Here is a 15233-nt window from a genome sequence, read left to right as displayed (position 1 = left end):
GGTGGTGGACTGGGGAGGAACGCAGCGTGTGGGGAGGACAGGACCGTAACAGGGAACACTAGAACCGTCTCCCTCCCCGCGCAAGACGGGGGTCTGGTCAGCCGCAACTTCGGTGAGTGTTAGGCAAAGCGCAACGAGCCAGCTTACATCCAGTCAAAGTCTGGCTGCTCTGTGTCTGTGTGTGTGTGTGTGTGGAGGGGAGAGAGAGAGAGAGAGAGGGAAAGTCAGAGAGGCAGGGAAGAGGGAATTTGTAAGGAGCGAGAAAGGGGCAGACAGACAAGAGAGGGGGGAGGCGGAGAGAATTAGGGAGAGAATGGGTCAGAGATAGAGGCAGAGAGGGACAGAGAAAGGCTGAGAGGCAGTGAGGAGTGAGAGAGAGGGGGGAAAGAGACAGAGAGGGAGAGTCAGAGAGGTTGAGCGAAAGACAGAGGCAGAGAGAGAGAGGGAAGAGAGAGATAGGGAAGAGACAGAGAGGGAGAGACAGAGAGGTTGAGCGAAAGACAGAGGCAGAGAGAGAGAGAGAGGGGGGGAAAGAGACAGAGAGGGAGAGACAGAGAGGTTGAGCGAAAGACAGAAGCAGAGAGAGAGAGAGAGGGGAAGAGTGTGGAGAGAGAAAAGTGGAAATGGACAATATTATCAATGTCACCCTTATTCGTGTCAGCCCGGCTCTGCAACTCACACGTGCTAACGTGCACTGTTTAAAAATAAGGAGAATACACGAAAATCCGTTCCACGGTTTAGTAATGAGGATGATTAATAAAAGGTCAGCACGGTAGAGCGGCAGAGTGAGAGAGATGACTTACCTTGGCACTGTCAAAGTACAGCGAGGCGACTATGAAACAATTCAATAAACTTAGGAGCCAGTTCATGGTTGCTGGGTTATATATTGTATCCCACGAGAAATACGGCGAGAAGAAGGAAAGAAACAAAACCTCTGGAAATTGTTGCCTACAAAATGAAAGGAAATATTGAACAGCTTCTCTTCTCTTCTCCTCTCTTCTCTTCTCTCTCTCGGTTCTGTCTCCCGCGTTCAATCCAATTTTCTCAGTGTAACATCCCTCCGGTGTGAAAAGTAAACCATCGATTCTTTTAATTTTCTCTCTCTCTCTGTGTGTTACTGTGTGTCTCTCCACCTCCTGTTCCTCTCTCTCTCTCCCTCTCTCTCTCTCTCTGTGTGTGTGTCCAGCGGCGAACACCTCACGTTCTCGGCTGGCCAACTGCAGAAGTAAAAGTTGATCGGTACAGACTTTTTTTTTCCGCAGGCAGGCAGACAGACAGACAGACAAGACACACAGACGAGCGATCCGCTTCGAACAGCTGCTCAGTCTCTCTTCTTGCAAGGGAAGGGGGGTGGGGGGGGGTGGGGTGAGGGAGGGGGGTAAAGTTGGGGGGGGGTGGGGGCTTTGCTTGAAGCCCAGAACTTGGTCTTCAACAAAAATTTAAAAATGGTATATAAATAATATGTCATAAAAATCCTTGAAGCTTGGGTACAGTTTTCCTCTCTCGTTGCAAGTCAGCCAAAAGGGAAAAAAAGGTCCAGAATTGAAAAAGGTTTAAATCCTGGGGGGGTAGTGCTGGTGGGGGGGGAATTGCTGTATAATGTATTTATAGAATGAAGGGGAGGAGGAGGGCAGAGAGAAAAAAAAAGTACTGGTTGGAAGTAAGTTGCGAACGCCTTGTGCTAGTAATCCGACTGCCGGGGTTGCCGAGTTTAACTGCGATCGCTCCCACTTTCACCGCGGCTCTGAGTCAATCGGACCTGCCTCAGCCAATGGCTTTCACATGGGGGCGGCTCCGCTGTCTGTAGACGCCCCTCCCCACTCCCTCTGCACTGAGGAAGGAAAGTTAGCAAGATCTCCCCTCCCTCCCTCTCCTCCCCTCCCCTCCCCTCCCTCCCTCCAGCCAATGGAGCTGTGACAATTCCTGACCGAGAGGCCGGGGAAATGTGGGGTCCGCTGGGCGCTTTTTTAATCTGTCCCTCGCAAGCACCGTCGATTCATTTAAATGCCCAATTGCATCGATTTCTCCCCCACCGGTGGGGAGGGTGGAGGGGGAGTCCGCCGGACAGACCGGCGAACAGCGGCGCAGCGAGGCCGTTCGACCCTGCCTGTCTGGCCGGGCTCTGCTCGCTCCAGTCTCTCCCCCTCGCCCAGCCCTTTCCACCCAGCCCTGCGATTCTCCTCGGATCCAGGCACCAGCGGCTGCCTTTCGATCGCTTCAGCTGGATCTGCCTCCACCGCACTCTCAGACACTGCCTTCCAGATCCTGAACACTCACAAGTCTTTAGCTGTTCATCTTAACTCCGTGCCCTCTGGTTCTTTCGCTCTTCTCAGTGGCAACAGTTTCTCTGGCTCACTCTGGGGAGAGATGTCCTGGTAACATTGCTTAGCCTTGGAATGCTTGGGGGGCGGGGTGGGGAGCACTGGTTCAAACCCCCACCCCTGTAGCAGTGGTTGAAATGTTTAAGTTCAACTACATCTGGAATTGAAAAGCTCAACTCAGTGATGTTCACTGTGGAACTATCATCAATTATTGTAAAAACCTAATGCCTTTTAGGGGAGGAAATCTGCCTGCTCTGGCCTACATGTGAACTCCAGCCTCGCAGCAATGTGGTTGACTCTTAACTACCCTCTAAAATGGCCTTGCAAGCCACTCAGTTCAAGGGCAATTAAGGATGGGCAACAAATGCTGACCTAGCCAGTGACACCAACGTTCCATGAAAAATTTTTTTTAAAAAAACCCTGCCCAGACCCCTCATGATTTTGAACACCTCCATCAAATTCTCTCTCAAGCTTGCCTCCTCTAAGGAGAACAGCCTTAGTTGCTCCAGTCTACCCACCCAACTGAAGTCCCTCATCCCTGAACCATTTTTATATTCTTTTTTACATCAATGCCTTCACATCCTTCCTAAAGTGTGGTGCCCAGAATTGGACACAGTACGCCAGTCGAGGATGAAGCAGTTTTTTAATAAAGATTCATCATAACCTCCTCGCTTTTCTACTCTATGCCTCTATTTACAAAACCCAATATCTCGTACAACTTTTTAACCACTTTCTCAACCTGCCCTGTTACCTTCAATGATTCGTGCACATACATCCTCAGGTCCCTCCTTTCCTGCACACCCCCACCACCCTTTAGAATTGTACCCTTTATTTTATACTGCCTCACCCCCTTCTTCCTGCCAAAATCTGTCACTTCACACTTCCCTGTATTAAATTTCACCTGCCACATGTCTTCCCACGCCAGCCTGTCTATGTATTTTTGAAGTCTATAACTATCTTCTTCACAGTTCACAATACTTCAGTGTTTGGTGTTATTTGCACACTTTGAAATCATGTCCTGTATACCCAAGTCTAGGTCATTAATATATAACTAGAAAAGCAGTGCTCCAACAATTTTCTCAGTACCACTTCCCTGGTGATTGTAATTTTCCTGAGTTCCTCCCTCCTTTCCACTTCATGGTCTACAGCTATTTATGGGATGTTACTTGTATCATCTATAGTGAAGACCGATGCAAAATACCTGTTCAATTCATCTGCCATCTCCTTACTTTCCACTTTTAATTCCCCGTGCTCACTTTTTACAGGACTAATGCTCACTTTGTTAACTCTCCTGTTTTATTATATTGTCTTTATATTTTTAGCTAGCTTTCTCTCGTACTCTAATTTCCCCCCCCCTCATATTAATCTTTTAGAAATTCTTTGCTGTTTTTTTATATTCTGCCCAATCTTCTGACCATCTTTGCACAATCATATGCATTTTCTTTAAGTTTGATACAATCTTTAACTTTTTTTAACCCACAGATGGCGGGTCCTCCCCTTGGAATTTTTCTTTCTAGTTGGAATGTATCTATTCTGTGTATTCTGAAATATCCCCTTAAATGTCTCCCACTGGATCTCTATTGACCTATTCCTTAACCTAATTTGCTAGTTCAATTTAGTTAGCTCTGCTTTCATACCTTAATACTTGCCCTTATTTATGTTTAAAATACTAGTCTTAGACCAACTCTTCTCTCACTCAAACTGAATGTAAAATTCAATCATATTATGATCACTGCTACCTAGGAGCACCTTCACTATGAGGTCATCAATCCCTTCTCGTTGCACAACAACAGGCCTAGTATAACCCACTCTCTGGTTGGTGCTGTTCTAAGGAACTATCGTAAAAAAATTCGATGACTTCCTCATCTAAGCTACCTTTGATTTTCCACCCTATATCTAGATTAAAATCCCCCATGATTATTGCTGTACCTTTCTGACAAGGTCCCATTATTTCTTCCTTTATACCCTGTTCTATTGTGTGGTTACTGTTGGGGGCCTGTACACACTCCCACAAGTGACTTCTTGTCTTTATCATTTTTCATCTCTTTCCAAACCATTTCCACATCCTGGTTTCCTGAACTTCGGTCATCCCTCTCTATTGTGTTAATACCATCATGAAATAACAGAGCCATCCTTCCACCTCTTCCTAACTTCCTGTCCTTCCTTAATGTCACGTACCCTTCAAAATTCAGGTCCCAATCTATGTCATCCTGCAGCCATGTCTCTGTAATGGCTATCAGATCGTGCTTATTTATTTCTATTTGCACTATCAGTCCATCTGTTTTCTTTCAAATACTATGTGTATTCAGATACAGAGCCTTTAGTTTTGTCCTTTTATCATTTTTGTAACTTCTAGCCTTATCTGCTGATTTACTCTAAGATTTGTACCCTCTGTCTTTCCCTGTCACAATCTGTTTATCATTTCCCATATTAATACCTGTCTTTCTTGCCTTGCCTCTTTGATTTACCACATCTTCCCAAATTTGATCTCTTGCACCCACTATTTAGGACAAATCCCCGGGTCCTGATGGACTTCATCCTAGGGTCTTAAAAGAAGTGGCTAGTGAGATAATTGATGCATTGGTTTTAATTTTCCAAAATTCCCTAGATTTTGGGAAGGTTTCATTAGATTGCAAAATATTGAATGTAACTCCTTTACTCAAAAAGAGAGGGAGACAGAAAGCAGGAAATGACAGGCCAGTTGGCTTAACATCTGTCATAGGAAAAATGTTATAGGCTATTATTAAAGATGCTTTGGAAGGACACTTAGATAAATCCAAGGCAATCAGGCAGAGTCAACATAGTTTTGTGCAAGGGTAATTATGCTTAACCAATTTATTGGAGTTCTTTGAAGAACTGAAATGTGCTGTTGGTAAAAGGGAACCGGTGGATATACTGTACTTAGATTTCTAGAAGTCATTTGATAAAGTGCCACAACAAAGGTTATTGCAGAAAATAAAAGCTCATGGTGTAGGGGGTAATATATTGGCACAGATAGAAGATTGGCTAGCTAGCAGGAAGCAGAGAGTAGGCATAAAAGGGTCATTTTCTGGTTGGCAAGATGAGTGACGTGCCACAGGGATCAGTGCTGGGGCCTCAACTTTTTGCAATTTATATAAATGATTTGGATTAAGGGACCGATGGAATGATGGCTACGTTTGCTGATGACACAAAGATAGGTGGAAAAATAAGGAAGTAAAGAAGAGGATATAAGGAATCTACAAAGGGATGTGGATAGGTTAAGTGAATTAGCAAAGATCTGGCAAATGGAGTGCCACAGAATCACAAAATTTTAACAGCAAGCAAGGAGGCCATTCGGCCCACCGTGTCTGCACCAGCTCTCCAAATGAGCATTATGACCTAGTGCCATTGCCCTGCCTTTTCCCTGTATCCCTGCACATTGTTTCTATTTAAATAATTATCTAATGCCCCCTTGAATGCCTTGACTGACCTTGCCTCCACCACGTGTGGGAAAATATCAAATTATCCATTTCGGCAGGAAGAATAAAAAAGAAGCATATTATCTAAATGGTGAGAGATTACGGGGCTCTGAGATGCAGCATGATTTGGGTGTCTTAGTGCATGAATCATAAAAGGTTAGTATGCAGGGAGAGCAAGTAATTAGGAAAGCCATTAAAATGTTATTGTTTATTGTGAGGGCAATTGAATACAAAAATTGCAAGTTTATGCTTCAGTTGTACAGGTGACAGCACATCTGGTGTATTAGTCACCTTATTTAAGGATGGATGTAAATGCATTGGAAGCAGTTCAGAGAAGGTTTACTAGATTAATACCTGGAATGGGTGGGTTGGTTTATGAGGAAAGGTTGGGCAGGCTGGGCTTGTATCTGCTGGAGTTTAGAAGAGTAAGAGATGATTTGATTAAAACATTTAAGATCCTGAGGTGTCTTGACAGGGTGGATGTGGCAAGGATGTTTCCCCTTGTGGAAGAACCTAGAACTAGGGGTCACTGTTTAAAAATAAAACTGCTCATTTAAAACAGAGATGAGGAGAATTTGTTGCTCTCAGAGGGTCGTGAGTCTTTGGAACTCTCTTCCTCAAAAGGTGGTGGAAGCAGAGTCTTTGAATATTTTTAAGGCAGATCTAGATAGATTCTTGATAAGCAAGGGGGTGAAAGGTTATTAGGGGTGGGCAGGAATGTGAAGTTGAGGCAGAGGTGGAAGTAAGACAGAACGGTCTGGTACAACGTCCCGATGAGAAAGTGGGCGAAACATTCCCCCTCCGCAACAGCGACCCCCCCACCCCACCCCCCCACCCCCCAACCACCCAACAGCTATAAAGGCTTCTGTACCTGTTGCTATCCAGTTGCTTTAAATCTGCACTGTTTGAATTTTGAGTAAGGTGTCCTGTTTAAACTTCTAAACAGAGAACTGGAATCTCACATGGTGTGTGTGTATGTGGGAGGGTGTGTGTGTGCGTGTGTGTAAAACATGGATATATGTTTTTCTTTCCCCTTGTGCTAGTACCTGACGATGAAGAGACAGTCATTAATTATGGCAATTTTTCGTCAACTTTCACCAATAGCAAGGAAGCAGGGGTTTAATTTATATTTTCACATTTGCCCTCTCCTACTGACGGCACTCGCTCCTTGCTGAGGTACAATTCCATAACAAATTAACACCTCAGTTAACCTAACAGGTAGAGGGAGTTTTAGAACAAACATTTCTCTTTAAGGTAAGAGGTATTCATATATAGTGACTATTGTTGCTCACCACATAATGCTAAAACTAGTGGTGTTAGTGGTGATGCAAACCACGTGGTGTTGACGAAGGCCATGAGTGTTGACAAAGTTCTTAATGCACAAAACCCTGCAAGCCTGTTCAAAAATCATGTGTTTAATGTTGTCATAGACACAGTCATAACTTACCTATCAGAGAGATTCGAACGCTTACAAAACTTCAATAACTCATAAGGATTTTTAAGTAACCTAAAAGTGTTGCCAGGTAAAAATGAACTGAGGAGTGCATGCCAAAGGTTGGAGGATAAGTTAAGGTATAAAGAAAGCAGTAATGTTAATGACTGCCACTTCCTGAGTGAATTAGAAATTGCAAATGCGATATTTCCCAAAGGTGTAAAGTCCCCAATACAAGTAGTTAGATTAATCAACACTAAAAAGTTGCAGAATGTTATGCCAAATCTGTGGGTTGCATTAAAGATAATACTTACAACTCCACTAGCTGTGGCCACAGGAGAAAAAAGCTTCAGTAAGCTGAAACTTATAAAGACAAGCTTAAGGTCTTCCATGGCACAAGAAAAACTAAATTCTCCAGCAATTTTGTCAATAAAAAATGACCTTGTCAGAAATATAAATAATGGAAAGCGCTATAAAAGTATTTGCAGATCTAAAGTCAAGGGGAAAAAAAAATAGTTTTCGATAATGTAAGGATTTGCATGTCTGTCATTGAGTTTGATTTAGCTTTGGTTTTTCTTTCTTTTTCTCTCTTTTTTAACTTATTTATACAGAGTAATAATTTAAGTTCTCTTTTTCCTTCTTCCATCTTATTATCATGAAAAAAAATCTTAAAATTGTAAAGGTCTTAAAGTTTCAGTTAGGATAATGTACATATTTGAATGTCTGTTGTGTTTGATTTTTTTCATTTATCCCTAATAAATTCTTTATTGCTATATTTGTAGCTTTTTTTGTCATTATGAAGTATTTATGAAAATGGCAAAAAAGCCTTCAGGGCACTGAAATTCAATTTGCCTAGGAGGCTAACAAACCTGCTCCTAATTCGTATGTTCCTGGTACTGACCCCTAGGGAACCCCAGTGTATACTTTTCTCCAGCCCGATCACTACTACTCCCTGTTTCCTGTCATTCAGCCAGCTTAATATCCGTGCTGCCAGTGTCCATTTTTCATTCCATGGATTTTGGCTTTGTTGACTAACCTGTTATGTGACACCTTTTGGAAGTCCAAGGACACCACATCAACTACATTACCCTCATCAACCCTCTCAGTTACCTCATCAGAAAACTCAATCAAGTTAATTAAACATGATTTACTTTGACAAATTTACGCTGGCTTTCCTTAATTAATCCACATTTATCCAAGTGACTGTTAATTGTGCCTGGGATTATCGTTTCTAAAAGCTTACCCACCACTGAAATCAAACTGACTGGCCTGTAGTCGCTGGGTTTTTCCTTACACTCCTCTTAAACAAGGGTGTAAAATATGCAATCCTCCAAGTCCTCTGGCACGACCCTGTATTGAAGGAGGATTGAAAAATTATGGCCAGTATCCTTACTTCTCTCAGTATCTTCGATGGATCACATGCAATCCTGGTTACTTGTCAACTTTAGGTAAAGGCAGCCTGTCTAGTGCTACCTCTTTTTGGCCCATTCAGTGTCTCAACTATGAACTTGGCAGCATCTCCTTCTTTGGTAAAGACAGATGCAAAGTACTCATTTAGTACCTCACACATGCCCTGTGCCTCCATGTACAAAATCTGCTTTTTGGCCCCTAATTGGCCCCACTCCTCATTTTACCTCCACTTTACCATGTATCTTCCTATAAAAGACTTTTGTGTTCTCTTTTATGTTAGCTGCCAGTCTCTTCTCATATTGAGACAATAGGGTTTTGAGACACAGTGTATAAGTCATTGGAGACATGACATGTGTGAGTGGAGCATGTTTGGAGGAAGAGGTGGCTTTGGATTTATGGTTCCCTAAGCTGTCCACCACTGGGGAATTTCCCCTGCTTCATGTTTGCCTTTGTTGTAGGTAATTGATAGAGACTGATTTCCATAAAGTGGGCAAATCCATTATCATTGCATGATGCAACCAGCAGAATGGTTGAAGGTAAAATAAATGAACCTTGCTCCTTCACCATCTCACAATTCTTAACTTACCCATCTATTAGGTTGCTGGGAAGGTTTAACCTCTCACAGAGGCAACGGTGCAGTCTGACAAGCTTGCCTTCTCAGCAGCTCCTGAAACTAAACCCAGCATGTGAAGGTAAGAATGTGATTTTGAAAGTGAAAGTTGGGTTGGTTGCTAATTCTTAAAAGGGCTCATTTATAGGCATTTGTGATGGTCGGCAACTGTGGGCCCAAGGTACAGTGCGTTATGAGTTTGTTTTGGTTTTGTTCAAGTTGCAGTTCTGTTCTCGAACAGAGATCGATTCTTTAGTTCCTAAAGAAGGGGCTTCATTGTAAAGAGTGAAAGCCATTTCCACAGGTTAACAAGGATGAAGGTTAGAACACTGAGGATGACATTGGGTACAGGGATTGTGAGGGACTGATGGAAATGGGAATGTAGTGAAGATGATGCACAATGCATTGATGCCATACTTTTGTAGAGGAGATAATGTACATGGAGGAGCTCCATGGGTAACAGCTGTTGCGGTTTCACTATCTTATTATCTCCAGGCATCATCTCACAGATTGAACAATCCACCAGTCCCATGAACTTCACCATTTATTTGCCTTGGAATTACCCGGAAAGTACAGCACAGAAATGCTCTCTGATCCCGCATCATCTAACCCCATCGACATATCCTTCTATTCCATTCACCTTCACCTGTTTATCCAGTTTCCATATCTGTGCTATTCACCTGAACTACTCCTTGTGGGAGCGAGTTCCACATTCCCACCACTCTCTGGGTGAAGAGGCTTTTCCTGAATTCCCAGTTGGATTTATTAGCCACCATCTTGTTTGTATGGCACTTGGTCCTAGCAAGTGAAAATACCCTTCTCTACATCTAGCCTATTAAACCTTTTTATGATCTTGAAGACCTTGATCAGGACATCCCTCAGTCATCTCTTTTCTGGACAAAAGAGCTTCAGACTGTTGACTCTTTCCTGACAGATATAACCTCTTAGTTATGATATAATTCTAGTATTTTTTCACTTTTTCTAGTGCCTATCTGTTTTATAATATGAACAGCAGATCTATTTCTTGCTGCCTTTCCTCTTTGTCTCTATCTCTCTTTCTCCCTCTCTACAGCTTGGTTATTTTTCTTGCTGCCTCTCTTATCATCCTGCCTACCTGTCTCTCTAACTGTCCCTCTGTGCCTGCTGTCTCTGTTTCTGCCTGTCTGTGTTTCTTATCCCTGTATCTGTGTCAACCTGTCGACCTGCCTGTCTCTCTTCCTCCCCCTCTCTCTCTCTCTGTTTAATCCATCTGCTTTTCAGCTGATTGCATCAGGCAAATGTTTCAATGTGCATTTTGGCCATTCCTGGTGGCTCTCAGAGAATAGCAGGCAAAAGAATATGATTGGGAATGCACTGAGGCTTTGATATTACTGACAATAATGTCTACACTCCACATCTGTACTCTGTGTTGAGCTCTGCTCCCCCTGCTATGAACTCTTGAGTTTGGTTTGCTGCCTCTATCCATCCTTCTGTGCCTCATCCCCCTTTTGCTCTCTATCTGTCTCCCTCTCTTTTTCCAAACCACCCCACTCGCTGCCAAGTCTTTCTTTTTTTTGTCTGCCTCGTTTTTTTTTAATATATCCCTGCTGTGTTCATTTCTACATTTCTTGCTGTTAAAAAAAAAACCTCTTAGACAAACTTTGGAAAGGGTCCAGCGGCGAACAATGATCCCGAGTGTCGCGGGGTATGAGCATCGAGGAGTGTGGAGGGAGGAGTGGGGGGGTTAAAAGAGATTGAAATCCAGAAACCCTGGAGTGTTAAAAATCCCACAGATAGGCTTCAGCTCGGAATTGCACTCCAAGATAAAGCAAAAAAAGGTGACAGGAATCTGTGCAGAAAAGAAAAAACCTAGAAAACTTGGGAAAATGGTCTTCGAGTTAAGTGTCTGGTATGTTCTGAGGGAAAAAGCATTTGGCAGGTTCCAAAGGCAACAGGGAATTTGCTTGGGCCTCTCCTTGTCTTTGATGTTTTATCAATTAATGCTCTTGAGTTTTTTTTTCTCTGATTTCCCCCCCACCCCTTTCTCTCCCTCGCTCCCTGCAACACTCACTCTTTCCCCTTCCGTCTGATGAAATGCTCTGCTTCATGTGACAGCCGTGTATATGGAGGCAGCTCCCTTTGCTCATTGGCCAGGCCGGGAGAGGCGGTGCCCTGAGATCCGCCCACTTGCTTCGGGAAAGCTTCGGGCCATGTGATCTCCGCCCTCTATTTAAACATCCGAGCTGTTTGATCCAGCAGTCGGCCTGGCTGATTTAAAGGGGGCGTGCAGCAAGTTCCTCCCGATGCACAGTCACAACCCATAACGCAGCCAGGCAGGGAGGTGAACTGTCACTTGACTTTTCATGGGGCGGGGATGGGATGGGATGGGATGGGATGGGAGAGGCAATTCTTCCAACACTGACACGACAGGCCGAATGGCCTCCGTTTGTGCTGTGTCATTGTATAGTTTAGAATTTAAATGATCGATCTTGTCATTATCTACTTGGGTTTGATTTCTTGGAAAGGAACTGCTGACCGTAACTCAATCAATTTGCAATAATGACATTACAGGCTCCACTTCAGCAGCGCTGATACTATCTTGCATCGGCAACCGTCTTGTGGTGTGGTGGGGTGTGGTAGCGTCCCTGCCCCTGAGCTGGAAGGTTCTGGGTCCCATCCCAGAGCTTGATGGCCACGAAAGGTGTGTTTATAACATGGCCAGACAGGTTAATTATCAAGCTATAAACCCTTCCAAAAGGCCCAAGGCAGGTGATAAGAGTGGGAGAGTTCCCCAGTCAGCCAGGACTGTGTGTGGTAGCTGCAGCAGAACAACCTCCCCAGGTTAGAAGGCTCCCACTCACAGGTTCTTCCCATGGCCTGTGCTCTGGGGCAAGCGTCCTCCTCGCTTTGTGGGATTACCAATCATCAGTGATACCCTAGGGCACTCTTGCCTGCTAACCCTTCCCCCACTCTCCTTCAGGGGACAATTGAATAAAGCTACACCAAGTCACTCGCAGATAACTTTATACCTAACTGACAACATATTAGAAACCTTTAAATGCAACGAGATCTTGTTAGCTGCACATTATGTAAACAGGCTTTACTTTGCACTCAATGTCCCTTGTTTTCCGAGCTCATCGGTTCAGTGCCAGGGGACAGCTCCCTCACTACCTTCCTCCAAAGTGGCCCAAATGACACAAGGCTGGTGAGTGCCACTGTTCAGCTGTGGAGCAACACTGCAAGAAAGGCTGACCCTGTTCTCCCAATGATGGACAACAGGGGGCACCATTGGATGGCAGCAACAGTCGGGAGCAAGAAACCTGGGTGACTTTGTCCCCCACTCCATCACCTCCCTTCCCCTGACCCATTTCTCAGCTCTGCTTAACCCTTCCCTGGTTCAGTGATCATAGACCAGGAACTGAACCTGGGAGTTTGTAGAAAATGTTGGGATTTGCTGTGAGAGGTTCCTATTTTCCTGGCTTAGCCCCACAACCCTCTGAGACCTCCGCACTCCTCAAATTCTGCCCCCTCGAAGATCCCTGATTTCAATCACTCCAGTGGTGGCGGCCTTGTCTTCAGCTGCCTAGGGCCTAAGCTCCCTTGCTGAAGCTTTCTCCAGCCCTCTCTTCACTAAAGACACTCCTCCAAACCAAACTCTTTGACCAACCTTTTGTCACCAGTTCTAACATGTCCTCAGGTGATTTCAATGTTACATTTGGTTTGATAATGCTGCTGTGAGTGCACCTTGGGACGTTTTACCAAATCAAAGGATGCTATAAAAATACAAGGTGTCATTGTCCTGCTGAATAACATGCCCTGTTCCTCCCTACAATCATGTGCCTTATGCACAAAAATATTCTGAAGTCTTGCTAACTTGCCAAGTTAATTTTATTTTTGGTTAAGGTTATTTTGCCCTTAATTCCCCTTTCTCTTTCTCTCTCTCTCTCTATAATTACTGACCTGGCACCCTGCGCCTGGGAAGGTGAGCATACACTTTGCTCCCAAACTACCTGTAATGCTCCCCTTTACCTATAACTGGCCACTAGGAGATGCCAGGGACCATGCAACTGCACCTCTTTTATCCAGGTTTCTCCCTTTCTCTCCCTCTCTCTTTCTCAGGAGATACATCAGAACCAGAGGAGGCCATTCAGCCCCTCATTCCCACTCCGCCATTGAACTCGCTTATGGTCAATCTGAACCTCCAGCCCATTGAACCGCCTTTTCCCCATATCCCTTGACACAGTTACCGACAAAAGTTTAGCTACCTCAGTCTCGAAAGCTTGATTTGACTCCCAGAGCATCCATAGCTTTTTAGCACCAACCACCCACCACCCTGCACCACACCCCCCCTGAGGGAACGTGCCAGAGTTTCTCCCCAGTCAGAGTGTTTGTGAACCCTCAGTGCAAGTGGTGGGTTCGAACGAAGGCAATGACTGCACTTGTCTCAATGAATCATGTGGAGAATGACGGATGTGGGGGAGGTGAGTGCGATTGGGGGGGGGGTGGTGGAGAGTGGAGTGGAAGGGAGTGGAGTGGAAGGGGTATTCCAGACTCCTGAGAGATTGGCACAATAATTGCAGGAATCTACTTCTCAAAAAAGGACTCTCTAGTTACTGGGGAAGGGGGACGAAGCCAGGTCAATGGGGATTTGTATTGTACGCCATAGAAATAGTTTGAAGACATGTAAAATGTATTGCCCTTTTAATTTCATCTATTGCTCCGACGCTGGAGTTGTAAGAGACTGCACTGTACATGCAGTTGTACACGTCCGTTTCTCTGCCATTGTAAAAATACAGAGCTGGGAAGAAATTTGCTTTATTCATTGTGGGTCCCACCAAAGAGAGGAAAGATCAAACACCCTCCCAGATAGAAAGAGGACATAAAATATCTCCCTGTCAGGGTTAATGCAAATCATTCATTGTGAGGTGCAGAGGTATAAAAGGAAGTAAAATTCATTTATAGAAAAAGGGATGTATGGTGTTGCCCTTTTGAGGAGAATCTGTGGCCAGACAAGCGCGCTTTAGAAGCTGGGTTGAATGCATTTCTCTAACCGTCTGTAACCGCACTTGGCGGGGATGTGGGAGGAGGCATTAAATTAACTCTCGGCCGGTCTGAAAATCGATATTAAGTTGTTATTGTGCCTGGCGATTTTACAATCACAGCGTTGCGGAGGGCCCTCTCTCTCTCTGTGTCGTTGGGATCAACGGGTTCATTGAACTTTGGTGAAACCGCAATCGATTTCAAAAAAAGTGGGGGTGGAGTTCTCTTTTTAAAAGGATGTTAACTTCTCCTACACACAACTGGGGAACCCTCATGTGATTTGTTTGAAACGGTGAACCGATTGTATTGAGTCAATCCACAACCACAGATTAGAATCACGAAGCAGCTTAATTAAATATTAGAAAGTGAGATTGTAATCGTAACGTTACACATAACACCCCAAATTTCTATTGTAACACAGGTTGGGTTTCGAGGTGTATCTGTCTTCCGTTGAGTATTATTGTTGTCACTTTATCTGTGACACTTGCATGCTGTGCCTGATGTGGCCGGTGGATTGAGTGTCCTTGCTGGGATGGTCATTAAACCAGTTACTACAATAAACCACCAGGAAACTAAACACAGGGTAGAACGATTAAGTAGGAGAACTTTTTTTTTTGGGGGGGGCGGGGGGGAGGGGGTGGAGCAAAGGGGGTTCTTCCTGGTCTTTAAAAGACACTGGAAGCAAATAACCAAAGAAGAGGTTCAAGATAGGTTTCCAAACGGTGTGAAATGTTAGAAAGTGATGCTGTGTATGGTGAATGTTCCCTTTGTATGCGTGCCAATAGGTTTGTTAAAATTAGCAGATAGCTTAATTAAATATCAAAGGGTTAGGTTGTAATTGGAACAACAACACACCTCAAACCTGATTTTGTTATCCAATTGAGAGCAATGGTTGTGTGCCATATGGGTTTGTATCCAGTCTGTAGCAGTGTGCCTATGAGTCTGTTTTCTGTCTGTGGCAGTGATTGACTAGGGGTTTATATCCAGTCCTTAGCAATGGC

The 15233-nt window shown here is 44.3% G+C and overlaps 1 protein-coding gene and 1 long non-coding RNA gene across 7 annotated transcripts in view; one reads left to right on the top strand and one right to left on the bottom strand.

Annotated features, from left to right (window-relative positions):
- The window catches only part of vegfab (vascular endothelial growth factor Ab), a 38558-nt gene extending 36863 nt beyond the window's left edge, over positions 1-1695 (bottom strand). For 3 of the 5 annotated variants that reach the window (XM_078542725.1, XM_078542727.1, XM_078542729.1), the window contains exon 1: positions 804-1678. In XM_078542725.1, the coding sequence (XP_078398851.1) occupies positions 804-869 (66 nt within the window). In that variant the 5' untranslated portion in view covers positions 870-1678. Of the gene's footprint in view, positions 1-803 lie in introns of all 5 variants that reach the window. The other 2 variants (XM_078542728.1, XM_078542726.1) reach the window with 2 other exon arrangements.
- Positions 39-15233, top strand: part of LOC144681044 (uncharacterized) — a 126675-nt gene continuing 111480 nt past the window's right edge. For both annotated transcript variants that reach the window (XR_013576673.1, XR_013576674.1), the window contains exon 1: positions 39-112. This is a non-coding gene — a long non-coding RNA (uncharacterized LOC144681044). The remainder of the gene's footprint in view (positions 113-15233) is intronic.

Source organism: Cetorhinus maximus, chromosome 5 (assembly GCF_964194155.1).
Source record: "Cetorhinus maximus chromosome 5, sCetMax3.hap1.1, whole genome shotgun sequence".
Taxonomy (NCBI): Eukaryota; Metazoa; Chordata; class Chondrichthyes; order Lamniformes; family Cetorhinidae; genus Cetorhinus; species Cetorhinus maximus.
This window is presented reverse-complemented; position numbering and strand designations above follow the sequence as displayed.